Source organism: Mytilus galloprovincialis, chromosome 12 (genome assembly GCF_965363235.1).
Source record: "Mytilus galloprovincialis chromosome 12, xbMytGall1.hap1.1, whole genome shotgun sequence".
In the NCBI taxonomy this organism is placed as follows: domain Eukaryota; kingdom Metazoa; phylum Mollusca; class Bivalvia; order Mytilida; family Mytilidae; genus Mytilus; species Mytilus galloprovincialis.
In genome coordinates this window covers 25,791,504-25,816,592 of record NC_134849.1, presented here as the reverse complement: position 1 = coordinate 25,816,592, position 25,089 = coordinate 25,791,504, and the positions used below count along the sequence as shown (strand labels likewise).

The 25,089-nt window shown below is 32.7% G+C and overlaps 1 protein-coding gene across 4 annotated transcripts; it reads left to right on the top strand.

Annotated features, from left to right (window-relative positions):
• The first annotated feature begins 763 nt into the window (after positions 1-763).
• On the top strand, positions 764-25,089 carry LOC143055037 (solute carrier organic anion transporter family member 3A1-like). 4 transcript variants are annotated; one of them, XM_076228176.1, is made up of 9 exons: positions 764-1,036; positions 2,087-2,173; positions 2,687-2,881; positions 3,567-3,731; positions 4,455-4,638; positions 21,126-21,264; positions 22,688-22,845; positions 23,243-23,307; positions 24,602-25,089. In XM_076228176.1, exons 1-9 carry the CDS (start codon positions 793-795, stop codon positions 24,727-24,729), a joined length of 1,365 nt encoding a protein of 454 aa, XP_076084291.1. In that variant the 5' UTR covers positions 764-792; the 3' UTR covers positions 24,730-25,089. The 4 variants fall into 4 exon arrangements, with proteins under 4 accessions (XP_076084291.1, XP_076084290.1, XP_076084287.1 ...); XM_076228175.1 differs by lacking the exons at positions 21,126-21,264; positions 22,688-22,845 and adding exons at positions 6,702-6,840; positions 8,426-8,583; XM_076228172.1 differs by lacking the exons at positions 21,126-21,264; positions 22,688-22,845; positions 23,243-23,307; positions 24,602-25,089 and adding exons at positions 6,702-6,840; positions 8,426-8,583; positions 8,979-9,043; positions 10,656-11,145.

The following is a 25,089-nucleotide window of genomic DNA, read 5'->3' as shown; positions in this document are numbered from 1 at the left end:
TTTTATTTCCGGGAGGTTTCACCATCCCTATAGTCAACACTTCTGTGTTGACATGAATTATTGATGATATGGTTATAATCATAAATTAATTGTTTACAAAAGTTTTTAAAATACTAACTTTTACCTCAGGAATAGATTACCTCATCTGTATTAGGCAAAACGTTTGAATCAGTGGTTAGTTTTAATATTGACTGTTATATACGACGAAATAAAAAAAAGGATATCGAAGTATTATTGATATCGTGTTTATTTTTTCTATTTCAAATGTCTGTAATATTCATAACATTCATTAAAAGTTTTGAAACTGAATTGTAATTGTCATGTTTCAGAATCAATATTCCACACCATAGGTAATATAGCTTCGATGTAGTCATGAGTACAGATCTAGAGATACAGTGTGGCATTGGCACCTTTAACCCGAATTGTTTACAATGTTGTGCGACTTTAAAAATATTTACTGTGCTTTACTCAATATCAGCTCTGATGACATCGACGCTATCCGTTTATATAGCATCACAGATCACAACGATAGAAAAACAGTTTGGATTCACAAGTACCCAAAGTGGTCTATTAATGAGTTGTAATGATATTGGTTACTTGGCTGTGACTCTGTTTGTCAGCTATTTTGCAGATATATTGCATGCCCCTCGGGTTCTTTCCTTTTCAACATTATTATTCGGTGCAGCCGGAATAATTTGTGCAATACCATACTTTGTTTCACCAATGTATTCAAAAGCGATTTTGTCCAAAACTAAGAATGTCAGTCGGAGTGGAGATTTCTTCGGAAAGATAATGTCATCAGGACAACTGTGTAAAGCGTCATCAACTTTTGACCAATTAAATTCCAATATGAGCTGCAGTTCACAATCAGATTCCAATACCTTTTTAGGCGTTGCTAACGAATTCACTCCTGTAGCAATGACACTTATTGCAATTGGAATGATAGTTCAAGGGATTGGCAAGTCTCCAAGAAATGCTTTTATTACTACATATATCGACAATAATGTTAAGAAAACACAAACAGCTGTTTACATCGGTGAGTAATTCTAAATAATTTATTTTGCATTTAATTGTGTTTAATTCCTAAAGATAGTAACACAGCTTTAATTTGTGTGATGTCAATATCATCTGGGATCACTTATTTCCCAATTTCGGGTTCGTTACGGGATGACAATAAATCTAAAATATGTGTATCAATTTAAATAGCTATATAAAACGAAGATGTGGTATGATTGCCAATGAGACAACTGTCCACAAGAGACCAAAATGACACAGACATTAACAACTATAGGTCACCGTACGGCCTTCAACAATGAGCAAAGCCCATACCGCATAGTCAGCTATAAAAGGCCCCGATAAGACAATGTAAAACAATTCAAACGAGAAAACTAACGGTCTTATTTATATAAAAAAAAATGAATGAAAAAAAAATATTCAACACATAAACAAACAACAACCACTGAATTACAGGCTCCTGACTTTCGACTGGAGCCTATAATTCATGTTTAATTATAAGACAATGAACGTTTAATTATAAGTCGCAGTATAGTTATAAATCGCAGTATAAAAACAATTTTAGGTCAATTGTAATTAAAATACAAACCTTTTTGTATTCGGCACAAAACTGAGGAAGAGTTCGGTAATACCTCTTCATTCCCGAGTTTCTCAGCATTACTCAATTAAGTTTATATTTTTTCTGACATTGATTTAATATTGTATATATATATATATATGTGATCCTATGAATAATAACACCGAGGCAAATTTAAAACGAAAAGTACCTAATCAAATGGCAAAATAAAAAGATCAAACACATCACACGAACGGATAACAACTGTCACATTCCCGACTTGGTACACGCATTTTCTTGTGCAGAAAATTGTGTTTTAAGCCTGGGTGTCAAGCTAGGGGATAACATTAAATTCTTCTTCAGTCCAATGAAACAAGAAAAAAATGGTGTATCGTCTTAATGCAGACACGACAAATTATCGAATTCGACTTAAAAGTAAAAAATATCGCCATGTGTATATGTAAAGTGTAATATTTTTTTTTTGGAACTTCTGGTGAATACAATTTATTTCAACAGGTAGTGTAATGGCCGTAGCTATATTTGGACCGGTACTTGGATTTGGATTTGGTGGTCTATTCAGTAAAATTTATGTCACCTTAGAAGGTATGTTTTTTTTAAAGAAGACTTTAACATAACAAGAGCTATACAATCTACATCGAAGTTTGAGCAAAAAAAGATATGAAGATGCAATTTGTTATGATACGCGTTTTTTTATACCTGCCCCTCACCAGACTCTCACAAACAAATGATAAACGGTACCTTGATAATGCATGACACATTTAAATCGATATTCAAAAGCAATGTTTAACATTCCAATAAATGAAAGTGTTCTTGTACACAGTTCCTTCTACAAAGTTAGTTGTTTATAGCTGAAAATGTGTTTAGGGAAATTGTTATTACCGACGTATTCCAGTGTGGTTTAGATTCACGCATTCTTGAAGGTTAAGCATATTTGTCGTTCCCGACTCAAAATATCTATTTATCGTAGTCACGAACGCTCATCCCTGAATGATTTTTTTGCAAGTTAACAGTTAAAGTGTCATTTATAAGTTACTATTAACACTATGTAACATGTAATATCTTTAAAAATATGAGTTTTTGCACATTTTATTGCAGATGTTGATATTTCGCCACGTGACCCAAGATGGATTGGCGCATGGTGGGTTGGATTCCTAACATTCGGAATTGGAAGTTTATTAACTGCACTTCCGGTCATGTGTTTTCCAAAAAGATTTCATGTGAAACAAACCCCGGTTAACACGAAAAGACTGAAGAAGAAAGGAAAAATGAGAATGATAGAAGGAACTAGAGGTACAATGGTGAATTATAAAATTAAATCTCAAAGAAAACAATTGTTATCACAAATGAATCTTACAAGTGTTCAATATAGCACAAATATATGCCTTAACAAATTACATACAGATTATTGAAGGCTGGTAATCGTCCAACGGCAAAATTGTTTGTATATTCAAAACAACAACATGTTAATGTTACATGGTGACCTTCTGTTGTTGTTTTTTCTATGGTCGGGTTGTTGTCTCTTTGACAAATTCCCCATTTCCATTCTCAATTTTTATGTAATATGACCTGTATTGTACTAGAGCGACATGATGAGCCATATTGTTTAAAGGTGGATTAATACAATAACACCTTGAAGAAAAGCATGCAACCTTACACGGACACAATTCTGAATATGAAGCGGTCAGTCTTTGCTCTCACAATAAATGCCGCTTGCTTACCGTAGCTTATTAAATACCCTTTTTGAAGTCTTTGTTGTTACCAGACCGAGGTTCGAATCAACCACCTCCAGCACTCAAACATGTCGAGCTCTATAAAATATCATAGTAATAAGCTGATCCTTACTATTGTTCTTCTGACTTAGAGTATCAAATTGCAATTCCTGATTTTCTAAATTTCACCTAAGAACATCCTTAATACAAAATATCACAAATATTTTATATCACAGCTTAATGCATTGAGGCATTTTTAATTTCAGGATTTTTTAAAGATCTATTCGGACTGCTTCGTAACAAATTGTATGTACTGATCATTGTTAGTAGGTGTATGATCCTTATTATAGTAAGCGGGAGTGTTGCATTTGGACCAAAATACATTGAAACTCAATTCACATTGCCGGCTTGGAAGTCCAATTTAGTTATAGGTATCTTTATTATCCATACTTAACAATAACAAATAACTTATATCAAATATTTTCCTTATCAACAGTTTTATCATCTACAAATTCACTATAGGACTATTGCGAACGGCTGTATGCAAATTGTCTCTACCATTTGAAAGTAATTTTGAGCTAGTATACCATACAAGAAGGTATTAGCATAAATAGAATACATCCAATCGGATGAGAGATTAGTTAAAATGGAAATCGATACTCCAAATTAAAAACTGTTTATCCATTACATGTGTATTTTGAAGCTTTTCAATAAACTATTTACTATATATATCGGAATGCATATAAGAATCTGTTTTCGACCTCTGAGACTTTTCTGAGATGTTTGATCATTTTAACAAATAAAGAGTACGGTTAATGAAAAGTATAATACTATACAACAAAAAAACATCAACCCAAAACAAAAACATTTCGATGAAGGCTGAACATAAGTGATGAATCAGTTTTTGGTATATTTGTCATATAGCTCTTCAACGGTTTCGGTACTTATACAACCTCGGATTTCAAATGTTTGGCTTTGAGCGTTCCTGATCAAAGTAAATCCAGAAAAGCGCTTCTGACTCATTGAAATTATTAAACGTGTTGTTTTCAAAATTTTTAAAATGTTTTGTTCTATAGATATCATTAACAACACAGATCTCAGCTTTTTGTTAGTGAAGTTATTAAGAATCACTTTGAAGTTGTTGTTTATTTCAGGTGTAACCCGTATTATTGCAGTATCATTCGGAACATTCGTCGGTGGATATCTAACGTCCAAAAAGAAACTTTCACCGCTAGGATGTGGAAGACTGATCGTTATTCTGTCATTATTCACCATTGTCCACTACTTTATACTCATGTTCCTGGGTTGTCCAACTCCCAAAATAATTGGATACGACAGGTTTGGTTGCATTTATTTTGAACTTATATTCACTCTATTATTCTTTGTAAAAGTTTATTTAATGAAGTATTCTCCATAGATATGACCATTGACAACTTCAAAGGAAATGAGTCAGAATAATATCTGATTAAAGTTTTTAGATATTCGCACTTGAACCGAAATAAAGAAAAGTTCCAAATATAATTTCGGCCATATGAGTTCTAAGACTTTTGGGATCTGTTTTGCCTTACATCATTATCACAATTATCTTACTTACTGGCTAAACATAACTTAAATAACGAAAGCGAAGAACATAAACAGAACTAAATAAAGCAAACAAACAATAGATTTGTTTTGCAAAATTGACTTTAAAATACAAGCACATCTCTAAATAATGTATAAGCCAGGGCCCGTATACCTATAACAGCTTTAGTTAAATAAAGGGAACAGTAGTATACCGCTGTTCAAAACTCGTAAATCTATGAACAAAAAAAAAAAACATCAGGGTAACAAACTAAAACTGAGGGAAACGCCTTAAATATAAGACGAGAACAACGACACAACATAAAAATGTAACACACACAGAAACGGATTAAGCATTAGACAAAATCCGATGAGAATAAAAAAGATAACATCAAAACCAAATACTTGAATTAGAAATAGAAGAGCACCGTGACACGTCTTGAAGTAATGTGAATTCACACTCAAATATAATTGAAAAAAAAAAACGACACAACGGAAACACAGCGTTAAAATGTTGCACACACAGAAAGGAACTATAATATAACAATGGCCATATTCCTGACTTGGTACAGAACAGTTTTGAAGAACAAAATGGTGGGTTTAACCTGGTTTTGTGGCATGTCAAACCTCGCAATTCAATGGCAATGTTAAATATAACATTAAAATGGCAACATGATATTACAGGAATACAATACAAATAAATAGGAAAACATAGTAGACAAAGAAACACATGAACAATAGCTAACAAAAGGCATCATGTTTAAAATTCAATACGCAAGAAACGCGCCTCATTCACACAAAACTCACCAGTGACGCCCAGATATAAAAGTTCGAAAGTAAAAAAAAGTACAAAGTTGTACAGCACTGAGGATCCACAGTTCAAAAAGGTTGTGCAAAATACGGCTAGGGTTTTCTGCTTGGGATAAGAACATCCTTATTATTTAGAACAATTTATGCTACTTCAAACAGTAATTTTTATCAAATGAATATAAAAGATATACATGATAAAACTGAAGATTAACTAATTACAAAAAAAAACAAAACCCGGATACATTACGAAGACCAACACAAAAATTAGACACACCCTACTTTGTCAAGGCCTCAACGCAAAAGTGAAAAAAAATGACGTCTCATACGAAGTGGTGGAAAGGCACAAAAATTACGTCATATTTGAAATTCCGAAACAGATATCCACGGGTATTACTAATTTATCGTTGGACATGTAGCAAAATCCTTCCGTTCGGAAAAACTTTTAATTAAAGTAGCTTGTGCATACAGGCACAGGCTTTTACAATGTAGGTTAAGATTTTATAAGTTGCATTGAAAATATATACAGATAGGTTAATGGCAACAGTTGTATACCGCTGTTTAAAAGTATGATTCGATTAAGCTAATACAAATCCGGATGTTAAACAGAATAATAACGGACAGCTCTCATGAATTAACTACAGCACACCAGCACAACAGGAAACCACAAACGAAATGTAAACTGCTATAAACGTTAAGCATATAGTACGATTTCTCAATAGATGAATTTAAAATTAGTGCACTTTCCCGAATTTAAAGTTGTACGTCACATTGTTCTGCTTTTACGTCACTATCTGATCGATCGATCGATAACACATTTTTAAGCCGATTATTCCGAAACAACTCGACATTTATGGATTTATCTTTTCTTATCCGGGAAACAGTAAAAAAGGGAATAACAAGCATATTTTGGTGAAAATGTCGGGAGTAAGACATCATGAAACACAGGTAATGTTGATAAAAACCATTAAACACCTAAAATATACACATGATACAATAATACTCAAGAGTTCATATCTCTTTTTCAATTTTAGAAATTTGACCAATACATCGGACATCTGTACAAGTAATTGCAACTGCAATTCTGAGGCTTATTTTCCTGTGTGCGGTTCGGATAACAAGAATTACTTTTCACCTTGTCATGCCGGCTGTTCTGGTACATCCAAATCACAGGTACAAGTTTTAGTAAATAATTAGACTTAAAAATGGCTCCCAAGGAGGTAACCCAAATCAATAATAATAATAATAATAATAGTAATAATAATAATAATAATAATAATAATAATAATAATAATAATAATAATAATAATAATAATAATAATAAAATAGACGGCACTATGACCAACATTAACTAGAGTAACTGTATGCTAGGAAAACAAAATGCTCAAGAGGCGTGACCAAACATTTTTCACAACAAGATAAACCAAATGAATTACCCGGCCACGTCCACTCTGTGTAATATTTTTCTATTTGTATCCATCTGATAAGTTAAACATTTTTCAACTGATTTTTTTAGTTCGTTCTTATCTTGTACTGTGTAAGGTTAAGGAGAGGGTTGGAATCCCGCTAACACGTTTAACCACGCTAAATTCGTTATATGCCTGTTCCAAGTCCAGCCTCTAATTCAGTGGTTTTTATTTGTTGATGTGTTATATATTTCGTTTTCGTTCAGTTGGTGTACAATAATAAGTCCGTTAATTTTCTCATTTGAATTGTTTTACATTTGTCATTTCGATTTCTTTTATAGCTGACTAGGCGGCATAGGTTTGGCTCATTGCTGAAATCCGTACGGTGACCTAGAGTTGTTAATTGCTGTGTCATTTTGTTTTTTTTTGCTATTTGCAAAACACGGACCGTATTATATACAAAATGAATAGCAGACAGATTTAGACCACACAATAAACATATACTGATTGAAAAACTACCTGATTTGAACAGGTACATACAAAATGCAGCGGAAACAAAGATTTTATTAATGAAATACAAGTCCGGGTATTAAACTATAACCAAGGGAAATATATCAAGTATAAGAGGCAAACACCACAGCCACAGATACACTGTACTACGACATACTCAAACACCAATATCATAGAAACAGACTGCAGATAAAACCTGCTATATTAGCAATAAAATTAACGGTACCAATTTTCTTTCTTCTTGCACCAGATGCGCATTTCGACAATATATGTCTCTTCAGTGATGCTCGTGGCCAAAATATTTGAAATCCAAAGCTTATATAAAAGATAAAGAGCTATAATCCAAAAGGTCCAAAAAGTATAGCCAAATCCGTGAAAGGAATCAGAGCTTTGCATGAGGGAGATACATTCCTTGCAAACTGCTTGCTTTCAAAAGGTAAATAAAAAATGAAGCTGAATCAAACATGTTTATGTGATAACACTTTCAGCATATCCGGCAAAATGTATATGTGAAAAACACAACAGAAGACAAAACTGTATTCAATTTGACAGTCATTTGCTCAACAAAAACAATTCAAGTGTTAAAACAAAAAAAAAGCAAACAAAAAGATATCAATTGTTCACTTATACAATGTCATGCAAAACAAGCAACATACGTTAAGAGAATCACGAGGGAGATAAGAATTATTGTACTCGTGTTTGTTATGTTGTAGTTCCTACTTGTTTATACGATAAGTACTTGTTGTTGCCAATGGTCATACGATTTACCATTTTTTACTGCGCAAATTACGCAGTTGCAACGTAAATAATCAACGCAAATAATTTTTACTTTATTTTTAAAGGGATTTACGAACTGTACATGTATAGATCCAACAGCGACAGCTACCCCAGGTTTATGTTCCACGGACTGTCAAATGTTGGTTCCATATCTTGTCGTCACCTGTGTGTTTAGTTTGGTCGAATCATTAGTTATTATGCCAAGTTTCATGTTCATGTTGAGGTAAGTTAATTATTTGTAAAATTATAATTATTACTATTATACATATTATTATTTGAATCTTAATCATCATCGTGTCAATTTTTCTTATTCAATGCAAAATACAGTTGATAATTTATAAAAATCCAATTATTGAACATTTAATAGACAAGAATTAAAAAAACAATTCAGTTCAGGCGAAAGCACCGCGTCTGCAATGCAATTAAACATTCTCAAGTACGGGTATGAAAGAAATGTAATAATGAAGTTAAAATTGTGTATGTAGGTTATCATAAAGCTATATCGAATTGAGAATGGAAATGGGTCAAAGAGACAACAACCCCACTAAAGAGCAGATAACAGCCAAGCGCCATATATAAAACATACTAGTATTAAATACACTACATTTCTTGTTTTAGATCAGTTAAGGAAAAACAGAAAGGAATAGCTATAGCAGTGTTCGCATTTGTTTCAACTTTATTGGGTAAGAAATGCGGTTGTTTCTACAAAAAAAGAGAAATTAAGCTGAACCTCACATTATATTTTGGAAATTTATCCTGTACCAAGAACTCCCCCATTCTGTATAGTCAGAACGACAATGTTGGAACTATATCATGAATTTCACAACTTTTCCATGTTTTTTTATATTAAATGTTAAAAGCAGGAGGTTTGGCATGACACAAATCCTGGTTCAACCCACTTTTTTTCTAAAATGTCCTGTACCAAGTCAGGAAAACGGCCATTGTTATAGTATAGTTCGTGTCTGTGTGTGTTACATGATAATGTTGTTTTTTTGTTGTGTCGTAGTTCTCCCCTTATATTTGATGCGTTTCCCTGAGTTTTAGTTTGTAGCCCGGATTTGTTTTTTTTTCTCAATCGATTTATGAATTTCGAACAGTAGTATACAACTGTTACCTTTATTTAGGTATTAAGGTATACTAGCCTCCTTTGGGGTTGCCAAGTCCTACAGACAGATACATTGTAGATGTTATATGTCTAATAAGTCTACTCTTAAACTAGGTTAGTGTACCTAACCTAATAATGACTTCAAGGTTCAGTTAGCAACCAAGCTAACCAATTACATTTGTCTACACACTCACTGGAATCGGTTGTAAACATTATATCTATGATGAATTTATTTGTTAAAATTCTATTTATAACATCTCGTTACAATATTCATAAAACGCATATCCCGGGAGTATGCTATTGATCATATCCGTTATTTTTTCTGAATGTGTCTGAACCTCTAATCAATAGCTGAATCACATATAACGGAATTTGATGAAACTGTCATAAGTGAGAGGTTTATCGCTATAAACCAGGTTCAATCCACTATTTTCTACATTTGAAAATGCCTACACCATGTCAGGAATATGACAGTTGTTGTCCATTCGTTTTTTATGTGTTTTGTCATTTGATTTTGCCATGTGATTAGGGACTTTCCAATTGAATTTTCCTCGGAGTTCAGTATTTTTGTGATTTTACCTTTTTTACACTGTTAGATAATCGTCAGACTATATTGGCATGATGTTTCGTTTCCCCTTTAAGGTATATGTGTACCAAATTAAACATTGAGTTAATATAATTGTTCTTGTTGACACATGAAATGCCTTCAAAACAGGATAAAAAAATATATGTTAACAAAATGCCAAAGGAACAATCTTTTGGGTAATGTAGTGATCATGGAGAATATCATTTAAACACAAAATGTAATGTCTGAACTAAAACTAATGTACAGCGATGCAAAGTGTCTGTCAATCTTTTACCGAAATGAGATTTACAACATAATGTCTTCCCTTTCAGACTGATAATCTTTTTGGTTCACACTTAGAAAATAATGACTTCAAAATGTATAAAAGAAGTAAAATTAAAATAATGTTACGTCCTACATGTTGATAATAATTTACTCTACTAAAACTAAAGAAAAAGTCTTCGATGGCTAATGTCTAGATTCAATCAATAAGAATGATAGTGATTTGTGTGAATTGGTTATAGTGTATTTATTATTTTACACGTTTCTTTTGTAAGTTAAATCGTTGTTTTACTTGGATATTGTGGTAAATAGAACTTTTTTAACAAATTGATTTATATTTCAGGTTGGTTCTTAGGGCCTGTTATTTTTGGAGAAATTATTGATATGTGTTGCAAAATATGGAGCTCTCGGTGTGGAGTAAAGGGATCATGCGCGTTGTACAACAATTTGAACTTCCGGAATGCCATCTATGGTTTCAGTCTCATTCTGAGATGCATTGTTCTAATAGTAGAAATCGTGACCTACTTAATTGCAAGAAAGAAAACAGATTGGAGTATTGGAGAAACTAGACGTGAAAGTAAAATAGACAATCCTGAAATACATACTTTCATCGTTGATGAAGGGGATAACAATGAAAACAACAGATACATAAAGACATGTTTAAAGGATAAGGAATTTGAACAAACAAAAAATCCTGGTTAATTTTAACGAATCTCAAAATACAATATCTTTAAATGCATGTGAATTATCATATTAACGTGTAATCATACTACGATATTTTATAAGAATACTAACATAACATGCTTGATTACATTAAAGATCTGCGTCCTTGTTGTCGGTCGCCATTATATAATTTTCACAACTATCTACTGTGGATTCATTTTTGTTTTTTCGTTGGATACCAATTTTTGTGAATTTATTGAGTTCAGGTATTCCGCAAATCTAAATGTTCAACGCATCACAAATTTTCCCTAGTCTTGTGAGCAGACTTTGGTATAACCACGAAATTAAATATCCATGAAATTGTAAGTTTTGATCAATCCACGAAAATTGGTACCCACGAAAAAAAAAATTCACAGTATCACTTAAGGAGATTTTGTGTTTACCACAATGTAGCAAGACAACGACCAAAATAAAAAAAAATCAGATATATACAATTTTCAGTTTTCAATAGTTTCAAGACAAAATTACACATACTTAACCCAATATCACCAATTCGGGTAGATAAATAAAGGGCAAAAGATATCAGAAAGACAGTCAAACTCGTAGATCGAAAATACACTGACAACGCCATGGCTAACAAAAAAACAAAGACAAACAGACAAATAAAAGTACGCTAGTAACAATCTAGAAAACTAAAGACTAAGCAACACGAACCCTACCAAAAACTAAGGGTCAAATCAGATGCTCCAGAAGGGTAAACCGATACTGCTCCACATGTGGCACAAGTCGTGTTGTTCATGTTATTACAAACCCGGTAACTAGTCAATTTCGGTAGGTCACATTCGTAATTAGTGAATCGGATTGTAGACACAAGCAACATAAATAAGATTGGATCTTTTTTCAAAACATCATAGTATATAACTGACCACAGAAACTCTTATCATGAATATAAGTAATCTTGTTGATATTGGTTTTTTTAATTTTGTTATGTTGTGTCACATGCTATACACATATGGTGTAAAGGCAACAAAAACTGGAATACCAAATTGATTTTTTACCAAAAAGCTTAGACATTAAATCGTCTTCTGTCTAACAACGTTGTGAATAGGTAAGATCCAATAGAAAGTATAACAAAGAACGATGTTCAAAACTCGAAAATCTATTCAATTCAAATAATATGCAAACCAACATAACGAAAAACTGGAGCAAGTCTAATAAGAAGTTTGTCTTGATGCTCCTCCTAATTACATGCATGACTTACTTATCAAAGTTACCTGGCTTTATTTGTTGATGAGTTTAGCGAGCTTAATACCACTGCTTAGAAAATTGGTAACAAATTTCAATAGTTTCGGTTTAGTAGTGTCATAATTAATAACGAATATTAATTAAATTTTAAATAATTGAAAACTGTCGTTATCAAGTTTTTATTTATTTGATCATGTTGATGTGTTTGAGGTTTTGATTTTGCCATTTGACTATGGACTTTCCGTTTTTAATTTTCCTCAGAGTTCAGTATTTTTGTGATATAATTTTTTTTTCTGACATCTCAAAACGCGTCTTATTCCCGCATGAATGTTAGACCTTTTATCGGGACTGTTCAATGTTTTGGCTTTTTTTTTCTTAAATTATCTCGTTTATTATATAAGTTCATTTAAAAGAAACATTGAGTTATGATTAATCAATGTTTAGGAAGACGATTTGAAAATAAGGTCAGACAGAATTTAAAAAGTAGTAAATATTTCAGCATATGTTGTGATTCAAACTTATTATATATGTGCGTTCATATTGCATGTATAATGTTTGAGAGTAGTTTAAATATTTTGGTTTAAATAATGAAATTATATTTACCTTTCATGGACCGGGTTGCTGATTTGTGGAGCAGGATCTGCTTATCCTTCTGGAGCACCTAAGATCACCCCTAGTTTTGGTGTCACTCTGATATATTTCGGCCCCCTTTGTGAAGATTGTTTGATATAAAATTGAGAATGGAAATAGGGAATGTGTCAAAGAGACAACAACCCGACCAAATAAAAAACAACAGCAGAGGGTCACCAACAGGTCTTCAATGTAGCGAGAAATTCCCGCACCCGGAGTCGTCCTTCAGCTGGCCCCTAAACAAATATATACTAGTCCAGTGATAATGAACGCCATACTAACTTCCAAATTGTACACAAGAAACTAAAATTAAAATAAAACAAGACTAACAAAGGCCAGAGGCTCCTGACTTGGGACAGGCGCAAAAATGCGGCGGGGTTAAACATGTTTGTGAGATCTCAACCCTCCCCCTATACCTCTAACCAATGTAGTAAAGTAAACGCATAACAATACGCACATTAAAATTCAGTTCAAGAGAAATCCGAGTCTGATGTCAGAAGATATAACCAAAGAAAATAAACAAAATGACAATAATACATAAATAACAACAGACTACTAGCAGTTAACTGACATGCCAGCTCCAGACTTCAATTAAACTGACTGAAAGATTATGATTTCATCATATGAACATCAGGCACAATCCTTCCCGTTAGGGGTTTAGTATCATACCATCATAACATATATGAGAAGAACATAACCCGTGTCATGCCAACAACTGTTTTAAGAATAAATGTGTTTAGTTCCGATGCAAAGACCTTATCAGTGACTCAATATTAACGCCAAAATATGCAATCTTTAATGACTTGACAACAGTATCGTAATTATATCCCTTCTTAATAAGTCTATTCAAAGGTTTTGTAAGTTTCTGAGGTGAATACTGACACCTTTGTGCTTTATAAAGAATATTACCATAAAAAATTGGATGTGAAATACCTGAACGTATTAGAAGTCTGCATGTTGAGCTATATTTACGAATGATGTCTTTATACCGATGATAAAATTTAGTAAATGTTTTGACTAGTTTGTGATATCGAAAACCCTGGTGTAATAATTTTTCAGTAATACATAAATTTCTCTCGTTAAAATCTAAAACATTGTTACATACACGAGTGAATCGTACAAGTTGAGATATGTAAACACCGTAAGATGGTGACAAGGGAACGTCACCATCTAAAAACGGATAATTAACGATAGGAAATGAAAAATCATCCCTTTTATCATAAATTTTAGTATTCAGCTTTCCATTAGTGATATAGATATCAAGATCAAGAAAAGGGCAGTGGTCATTGTTAGTATTAGCTTTATTTAAAGTAAGTTCAACAGGATAAATTTCATTAATATACATACTGAAGTCGTCATTATTGAGAGCCAAAATATCATCCAAATATCTAAAAGTATTATTAAATTTGTTTATCAGATGTTGTTTCGATGGGTCTTTGCTTATTTTTGTCATAAATTGTAACTCATAACAATACAAAAACAGGTCCGCAATAAGTGGTGCACAGTTAGTCCCCATTGGAATTCCGATAATCTGACGATATACGGAATCCCCAAAGCGAACAAAAATGTTATCTAGTAAAAATTCAAGGGCATATATAGTATCAAAGCATGTCCAATTAACATAGTTTTTTTGTTTATTGCTACTAAAAAATGACCTAAAAGAGTTTGAACATATATATTCACATTCTGATTTTTTGAATGCCCATTTAATTAGGTGTGTAATTTTTTTCTAAATGAGAATGTGAGGCAATGTGGTATACAGGGTAGAAAAATCAAAACTTTGAACAGATTCAAAATCACCAATATAAGCATGCAATTTATCAAGTACTTCCAACGAGTTCTTGACACTCCAAAAGTAATTTATACCACTATTTTCGAAGGCCTTATTTGAACAATTTATTATCAGGTTTTTAATTGTACCAAGTGTGCTGGTAAGAAGAATAGACAATTTAGTAGTTGAACAATGGCTTGAAGACGAAATAAATCTATATTTGTAAGGGGTTTTGTGTAGCTTCGGAAGCCAATACATAGTTGGGACTTTCATTGTATTTGGCTCTGCTTGTAAAGCGGTGCCTAAAAGTTTATGTTTGTTACAGATTTCGTTTTCTGAAAATGGAGTCAGTTGGAATGTTGGTGAATTGGTGATTTCCTTCTTCAGAACCTCAATGTAAAATTTACGTCAAACAATAATAATATTATTAGCAGCTTTATCTGCCGGGACAAAAACAAATTCCTTGGCTAGTTCTTTTAGTTTATGTTTGATACGAGAAATAGGTTTATTGTGGTTATTGTTTATAGTAAAATGTTCTTTAAAATGTTGAATACGTATATCAACTATCTTCATTACTGAATTAAAAAAAGAGTCCAAAGATTTTTTGTCAGCTTTTTCCCGTTTTATCCATTTCATACAGTAAGTATGGAGTGAGTCGTGGATGATATTACGACACTCATTCCAATTAATAATTGACGGGGGACGATATTTAGGTCCTTTACTGAGGAATGATTTTAACTCTCGGTCTTGAACGATGTTAAGATCTCCTGTTATAACATGGGAAATGGGTCCATAAATATATTCGGAATTACTGCAATTACATGAAGTAGGTGTATTTTCACTGATATTAACATCTTTACACAATTGACTATAATTAAACACAAATTTCCGGGTAGATTTCTTGTAAATATAACAAATAAGAGGTAGCTCAGTATTGTCAAAATATCCAGGAATTTGTTCTTTAACAGAATGGTCGTTAAATATACCGGCAATATTTACAAAATCAAAGCCTTTATTGACATACTTAATTTTAATAAAATGTTTTTTTATGATCTTCAGGGCGATCAATTTTGGGAAATAATTTAGAATAACAATATGCCATAATAATTTGAACAATTTCATACTTAGGACTGCTATATGAAATTGTGTTGCAATCCTCCAAAATTTTATTTAACTTATTAACCGGTAACGAACAGAGTTTTGTTAACAGATAATGTCTGCCGTTGTTTTTTGAAATAGAAATTAGGTCCGAAATATTGGTATGATTGGCCCGAAATTTTCTTTGATTGCGATTTGTTCTACGACCGTGAGAACGTTTTTTACGAACAGTTTTAGAAACTATATCCAAAATGTTAACGGAATTGGTTCTAGATATATTACCAATTCCCATGATATTATCATTGATAGAATATTTTACTGTATGAATAACAATTAGTGTTGCATTAACTTAATAATTATTATTGAAAAAGAAAACGTCAGAAGAAACATGTATCATACAATTTTCTCGTATGCTAGCTATAGTTCATGTTTACCCCAACATTTTTGTTGTTGGATAACACGGTACTACTAATTTCCAAAATTTCGATATTTCATAATTTTGCCCTACTTTCATACTTTTTCTTGTCATCTTTTGTTGTGTCCTTTTTCAGTTTATTTTCGACTTAATAGTTAGACTGACCTTTGAGGTCACTCGCAAGTTATTTATTTCCTATCGTCACATCCAAATGTCTTTACCCCCTATTTCTGACATCCCAAACGTGTGTAATTCCTTCTATCGTCACATCCCAATGTCTTTATCCCCTATTTCTGACATCCCAAAACGTGTGTAATTCCTTCTATCGTCACATCCCAATGACTTTATCCCCTATTTCTGACATCCCAAAACGTGTGTAATTCCTTCTATCATCACATCCCAATGTCTTTATCCCCTATTTCTGACATCCCAAAACGTGTGTAATTCCTTCTATCGTCACATCCCAATGTCTTTATCCCCTATTTCTGACATCCCAAAACGTGTGTAATTCCTTCTATCGTCACATCCCAATGTCTTTATCCCCTATTCATGCTATTTCTGACATCCCAAAACGTGTGTAATTCCTTCTATCATCACATCCCAATGTCTTTATCCCCTATTTCTGACATCCCAAAACGTGTGTAATTCCTTCTATCGTCACATCCCAATGACTTTATCCCCTATTTCTGACATCCCAAAACGTGTGTAATTCCTTCTATCATCACATCCCAATGTCTTTATCCCCTATTTCTGACATCCCAAAACGTGTGTAATTCCTTCTATCGTCACATCCCAATGTCTTTATCCCCTATTTCTGACATCCCAAAACGTGTGTAATTCCTTCTATCATCACATCCCAATGTCTTTATTCCCTATTTCTGACATCCCAAAACGTGTGTAATTCCTTCTATCGTTACATCCCAATGTCTCTATCCCCTATTTCTGACATCCCAAAACGTGTGTAATTCCGTCTATTGTCACATCCCAATGTCTTTATCCCCAATTTCTGACATCCCAAAACGTGTGTAATTCCTTCTATCGTCACATCCCAATGTCTTTATCCCCTATTTCTGACATCCCAAAACGTGTGTAATTCCTTCATGGATGGTATACCTTTCATTTTCTCTGTTCCACGTTTTTTGGGAAGTAGATTTAAAAATAATTTTCCCATAAATACGTACCGACGTACAGACGGACAAAGGTTAAAATAAAGGAAGAATCTCCCGATTTTTTTTTTTTTAAACTTAATCGGTTTTCCAAGTTGATTGATGATGATTCAGCTGACGAAAAATATGGATCAAAATTGAAGATATGCAGTGAATCAATAAAAATTATTTTAAAATAACTGTGTATACAAATGTCAAATATACCAGGCTTATAACTATACGACAGACGCACGGTTTGTTTTCTTGATAAGACCCATCAGTGATTGACGTAAAAAAATTGTTATGACAACAAATTAATTACATTTGATGAGACTGTCGTACAAGTGAAAGGTTTATCGCTTTTAAACAGGGTTCATCCAACATTTTATATATTTGAAAATTCCTGTACCAAGTCAGGAAAATGACAGTCCTTGTCCATTCGTTTTTAATGTGTTTTGTCATTTAATTTTGCCGTGTGATTATGGACTTTCCGATTAGATTTTCCTCTTTGTTCAGTATATTTGTGATTTTACTTTTTACAAATTTAAATAGCGTTGATAACATTTGAATAAGATTCTGCGAAGTGTGGTCTAGGCTATCCACGTTTTCTGGATAGTATACCATTAGTGTTTCAAATATAAGTTTTAGGTTATGATCAGTAAAATTACATTAAAAGGCTGTTTAGAGACAATGTATGTCATCACGGACGTTATAGCCTGTTCTGTTGACCACTGAGCTTTTGATACATGTACATAGGTTTCAAATGTCGGTAGCATTAGCGGAAGTGTCGTATACATTAAGGTTTGAGGCTTTATGTTGCCCTGGTGGTTATAGGTCAAAGCTGCGAAATGTTGTTTTTATGTCTTACTTAATTTCATCGATAAAGTCTATACTATATACTGTATGTTATGTCAACTGCACACAGCTTTATATTTGTGTTTTTGTGAATTTAATATAAACTACAACATCTTTTGTGTTGGTGTTTCTGTTAGATCATTTGAATGTTTCTTTGAATGTCAAGTCAATTGTGATGATTGTCTGTTCGTTTACACAGTATTGGCTGTTGATTTTTGTTTAAAAACAACTACTTTTCACCTTTCCATGCAGGGTGTAAATCATCTATGAAGGTAAATTTCTTAATTTGTTTCTGTGTATGAAAAAAATACGCCAGACGCCGTAAACAAATACCTATACATTTATCTTTCAACATAATTAAAAATATCAAAGTTCAGATGTGATCTATATGAGTATGGTATTACAAGGGGGAAGGGGGTGGTTATGTTTTAAAAAAAAAAAAAAATCTGATGCGCAATTTCAAGAAAACCAATATGGTGGTAAAGCAGATAAAACAAAATATTCTGCATCCATATTTTCTTCAATTTCTGACTCAGACAATCAAACATCCCCTACACCCATCTTGAAGTTAAATGGTTGCTCCCTCAAAATAGGTCAAGACAAAGATGTTGTAAACTTTCAACAAACCTATCAAGACATTGTCCACCAATGTAAGGAAAGTAGAAAGATGAGGACATTTTTTTTAATAATGCTCTTTTGTCCTTAAATAGAATTTGGTGAAACGAGAATAAATCATAAATTTCATTATACTCTTATCTGAATAAATGTATAAATACTGTCCACTAGATAATCGTATATCACATGTTTCGAAAAGGATTAAGCAATCATTAATAACAAGGAAATAGCGGACCCATTTCTACTAGCAATGTGTATAATACTTTGACATTATTTATTTATCTATTTTTACAAGACTGATCGTCTTTATAAATATACAGTGTTAATTTCAATTGTTTAACGCAAGCGTACATTTTAGATAAATAAATTGAATGGTTCCTCATTTGTGGCAGTGCATTGTGATTAAAAATTCGTATGTATTATTATTTTCCTTTCTTAACAACTCTGTCTTGTATTGTTCTGGTCGTACTATTGCAAATATTAAATTTCATGACTGTATCATGTGTTTCCATCAGTTTACCATAGAACTTTCACATGGTTAGGTTTGAAATTAATGGTAAACCCTAGTTTTTAGTGCTTACCGTTTTAATTTATTGACAACTGCACGACTCGATACTCAAATTATAAGAAATGACTGTAATAGTTTTTCTGTCTATTCGAAATAACATAAAACATGTGGTGCACACTGTTAAATAACCCGCTACGCGCATTATTCAATGTGCACCAAATTTTTTATGTTATTTCTTCATAGACAGAACAAATATTACAGTCATTCCTTAAATATTTTTTTTGTTGGTGTTTCTGTTAGATTATTTAAATGTTTTTTTTTAATGTCAAGTCACTTATGATGTATGTCATTTTAATTTTTGATTCATAACAATAATGTTTATTTCGGTTGCATAACCATCTTGTCAATTTAAGAAAACCTTACAAAACTGGAAATACATGTATGAAAGCAAATTGAGACGATTACCTTTAGTTAAATAATTATTTAGCCAATGACATTATACTCCCATTCATAATAACATATTTTTGGGTAAATTATCATAGTTATAATGATACATATAAATAATTACTTTTTTTTGTTTGAAGAAAGCAATACGCTATCGTACATTGTCGTAGATAAACGTGTTGTCAACGGTGTGTACGCATGTTTTTTAAGTAGGAATCGTGGTTTCGGATTTCCCGAACAACTATTATGGTTTTGATTTCCATGACTACGGATTGATAATGTTTGATTTTGATTTGCAAATCCGAAGTTTGCCAGTTTATAAACAATTATGTTGGATTGATAATCAGCTACATAGTTTTGATATCCACTTATTTTCAATTGATAGTGGTAAGATAACCGTTGCAAAGAATCTTGTTAAACTTTTGTGAAAGACGGTTTTAATTTTGCATAGTTGCGATAGTTTATGTTCTATTTTGAAGGCAATTGTAGTGACCTGCAATACAAGTACCGTTCCATTGAGTTTTGTTATATGTCTTGTGTTTCTGTCTCTGACCTAGGTTTTCTGTATTTGGCAGATGTAGTGCATCATGACATAATACATTGTTACGTGTACCATGATGAACTTTCGTGTATGACTGCTGTGTATATTTTTGACATGAAACTATGGACCAGAATATGACTTTTTGACTCTTGACCCATACACGTTGGGTGTGTCATCGGGATACAATGTGTATATTACCTTGACCTCAAAATATAATGTTCAATTGACCTTGCTTCTAAATATGTGGCATGTAGATGTATTGTCATAAGTTGGTGAGTCTAGTGGCAATAGACATTTCATGTGAGCTTGACCTTTGCCCTCAATGTACAACTTGTATATTTTTTTGGATTAAATGAGCAATTGTCTGATTGGCACTCATACGACATCTTATTATATCTATTTGAGATATACAGATATATCTGCTAGTTTTGTGTAGCACGACTACCTTTTCTCAAAATCTGCGTTGTGTTTTTTTAAAAGGAACTCTTGACCAGACTATGACTTTTTGACTTTTGACCTCTGCATATTGGGTGTGTCTCTTGGCATGATTACCTTGACGACAAGTCAAGAGTCTCTGTTTTTTGTTGATCTTGTATGTTTTTAATTGTAAGTTCAGTTTTATGTTTTGGAGTTTGAACTAGTACACACTTTGTTTAGGGGCCATCTGAAGCCCGCCTCCGGTCGAGGGATTTTCACGCTTTGTTGAAGACCCATTGGGGGTCTTCGACTGCTTTCTGCTCTTTTGTCATATTACTGTCTCTTTTACACATTCTTGGCCATTATTAATACCTCGGGCATGTTACAGGACCAATACATTAATACTATAATAATATACACATAATACAATAATACTCAAGAGTTCAAATCTCCTTTTCAATTTTAGAAATTCCACCGATGCATCGGACATCTGTATAAGTAATTGCAACTGCAATTCTGAGGGTTATTTTCCTGTGTGCGGTTCGGATAACAAGAATTACTTTTCACCTTGTCATGCCGGCTGTTCTGGTACATCCAAATCACAGGTACATGTTAAAGTAAAGAATTAGACGTAAAATGGCTCCCAAGAAGGTAACCCAAATCAATAATAATAATAATAATAATAATAGTAATAATAAAATAGACGGCACTACACTTATCTTGTACTGTGTAAGGTTAAGAAGAGGGTTGGAATCCCGCTAACACGTTTAACCACGCTAAATTCGTTATGTGCCTGTTCCAAGTCCGGCCTGTAATTCAATGGTTTTTATTTGTTGATGTGTTATATATTTCTTTTTCGTTCAGTTGGTGTACATAAATAAGTCCGTTAATTTTCTCATTTGAATTGTTTTACATTTGTCAGTTCGATTTCTGTTATAGCTGACTAGGCGGTAAAGATTTGGCTCATTGCTGAAATCCGTATGGTGACCTAGAGTTGTTAATTGCTGTTTCATTTGGTTCTTTGGCTTTTAGCAAAACACGGACCGTATTGAATATACAAAATAAATAGCAGACAGATTTAGACCACATAATAAACATATACTGATTGACAAACTACTTGATTTGAACAGGCACATAAAAAATGCAGCGGAAACAATTAATGAAATACAAATCCGGGTATTAAACTATAACCAAGGGAAATCACGTATAAGAGGCAAACACCACAGCCACAGATACACTGTACTACGACATACTCAAACACCAACATACAAAGAAACAGACTGCACATAAAAACTGCTAGATTAGCAATAAAATTAACAGTACCAATTTTCTTGCACCAGATGCGCATTTCGACAATACATGTCTCTTCAGTGATGCTCGTGGCCAAAATATTTGAAATCCAAAGCTTATATAAAAGATGAAGAGCTATAATCCAAAAGGTCCAAAAAGTATAGCCAAATCCGTGAAAGGGATCATAGCTTTGCACGAGGGAGATACATTCCTTGCAAACTGCTTGCTTTCAAAAGGTAAATAAAAAATGAAGCTGAATCAAACATGTGTATGTGATAATAACTTTCCCCGTATCCGGCGAAATGTATGTGTAAACACAACAGAAGACAAAACTGTATTCAATTTGACAGTCTTTTGCTCAACAAATCTGTACTCATAACTAACATGCATAAAGATATAATGCATCATAAACATAAAGATATAAATTGTTAAAACTATAGCGGTAAGGTCAATGTTAACAGCTTTTGTGCAATAAATTTATATTCAAGTGTTAAAACAAAACTAAAAACACAAAAAAGATATAAATTGTTCACTTATACAATGTCATGCAAAACAAGCAACATACGTAAAGAGAAACACGAGGGAGATAAGAACTCTTGTACTCGTGTCTGTTATGTTGTAGTTCCTACTTGTTTATACGATAAGTACTTGTAGTTGCCAATGGTCATACGATTTACCAATTTTCACTGAGAAAACTATGCAGTTGCAACGTAAACAATTTTTACTTTATTTTTAAAGGGATTTGCGAACTGTACATGTATAGATCCAACAGCGACAGCTACCCCAGGTTTATGTTCCACTGACTGTCAAATGTTGGTTCCATATATTGTCGTCACATGTGTGTTTAGTTTGGTCGAATCATTAGTTATTATGCCAAGTTTCATGTTCATGTTGAGGTAAGTTAATTATTTGTAAAATTATATTTATTACTATTATACATATTATTATTTGAATCTTAATCATCATCTTGTCAATTTTTCTTATTCAATGCAAAATACAGTTGATAATTTATAAAAGTCCAATTATTGAACATTTAGTAGACAAGAATTAACAAGAAACAATTCAGTATAGGCGAAAGCACCGCGTCCACAATGCAATTAAACATTCTCAAATACGGGTATGAAAGAAATGTAATAATGAAGTTAAAATTGTGTGTGTAGGTTATCATAAAGCTATATCGAATTGAGAATGGAAATGGGTCAAAGAAACAACAACCCCACTAAAGAGCAGATAACAGCCAAATGCCATATATAAAACATACTAGTATTAAATACACTACATTTCTTGTTTTAGATCAGTTAAGGGAAAGCAGAAAGGAATAGCTATAGCAGTGTTCGCATTTATTTCAACTTTATTGGGTAAGAAGTGTGGTTGTTTCTACAAAAAGGAGAAATTAAGCTGAACCTCACATTAAATTTTGGAAATTTATGGTACTCAATTTGTACTAACCTAATAATGACTTCACGGTTCAGCAACCAAGCTAGCCATTTACATTTGTCTACACACTTACTGGAATCGGTTGTAAACATTATATCTATGATGAATTTATTTGTTAAAATTCTATTTATAACATCTCGTTACAATATTCATAAAACGCATAGCCCGGGAGTATGCTATTGATCATATCCGTTATTTTTTCTGAAGGTGTCTGAACCTCTAATCAATAGCTGAATCACATATAACGGAATTTGATGAAACTGTCGTATAAGTGAGAGGTTTATCGCTATAAACCAGGTTCAATCCACTATTTTCTACATTTGAAAATGCCTTCACCATGTCAGGAATATGACAGTTGTTGTCCATTCGTTTTTGATGTGTTTTGTCATTTGATTTTGCCATGTGATTAGGGACTTTCCAATTGAATTTTCCTCGGAGTTCAGTATTTTTGTGATTTTACTTTTTTTTACACTGTTCTATAATCGTCAGACTATATTGGCATGATGTTTCGTTTCCCCTTTAAGGTATATGTGTACCAAAATTAAACATTGAGTTAATATAATTGTACTTGTTGCCACATGAAATGCCTTCAAAACAGGATAAAAAATATATGTTAACAAAATGCCAAAGGAACAATTTTTTGGGTAATGTATTGATCATGGAGTATATCATTTAAACACAAAATGTAATGTCTGAACTAAAAGTAATGTACAGCGATGCAAAATGTCTGTCAATCTTTTACCGAAATGAGATTTACAACATAATGTCTTCCCTTTCAGACTGATAATTTGTTTGGTTCACACTTAGAAAATAATGACTTCAAAATGCATGAAAGAAGTAAAATTCAAATAATGTTACGTCCTACATGTTGATAATAATTTACTTTACTATCATACAATACAAAGTCATATAATCTTTGTAGTTTCAAACATCAATGGCAAATGCTTATAAGTTATCATTCTTTTTTTTTCATTGGAGATAAGAACTGTATCACGTGTCTCGTTGGTTTTCAACGTCAGAAACGATGGCGATTTCAAGAATAGTTTAAAGTCTTTGATGGCTAATGTCTAGATTCTAGATAAGAATGATAGTGATTTGTGGGAATTAGTTATAGTGTACTTATTATTTTACACGTTTCTTTTGTAAGTTAAATCGTTGTTTTCCTTGGATATTGTGGTAAATAGAACTTTTTTAACAAATTGATTTTTATTTCAGGTTGGTTCTTAGGGCCTGTTATATTTGGAGAAATTATTGATATGTGTTGCAAAATATGGAGCTCACGGTGTGGAGTAAAGGGATCATGCGCGTTGTACAACAATTTGAACTTCCGGTATGCCATCTAAGGTTTCAGCCTCATTCTGAGATGCATTGTTCTAATAGTAGAAATCGTGACCTACTTAATTGCAAGAAAGAAAACAGATTGGAGTATTGGAGAAACTAGACGTGAAAGTAAAATAGACAATCCTGAAATACATAGTTTCATCGTTGATGAAGGGGATAACAATGAAAACAGCAGATACATAAAGACATGTTTAAAGGATAAGGAATTTGAAGAAACAAAAAATCCTGGTTAATTTTAACGAATCTCAAAATACGATATCTTTAAATGCATGTGAATTATCATATTAACGTGTAATCATACTACGATATTTTATAAGAATACTAACATAACATGCTTGATTACATTAAAGATTTGCGTCCTT

What these genes read in the sequence shown, in the direction of transcription:
- LOC143055037 (XM_076228172.1), top strand. Translation starts at nt 793, where the DNA reads ATGTCATCAGGACAACTGTGTAAAGCGTCATCAACTTTTGACCAATTA. An exon ending in AATTTATGTCACCTTAGAAG is followed by an intron (nt 2,174 to 2,686) that starts GTATGTTTTTTT and finishes ATTTTATTGCAG; the next exon opens with ATGTTGATATTTCGCCACGT. An exon ending in AGTTTCATGTTCATGTTGAG is followed by an intron (nt 8,584 to 8,978) that starts GTAAGTTAATTA and finishes TTCTTGTTTTAG; the next exon opens with ATCAGTTAAGGAAAAACAGA.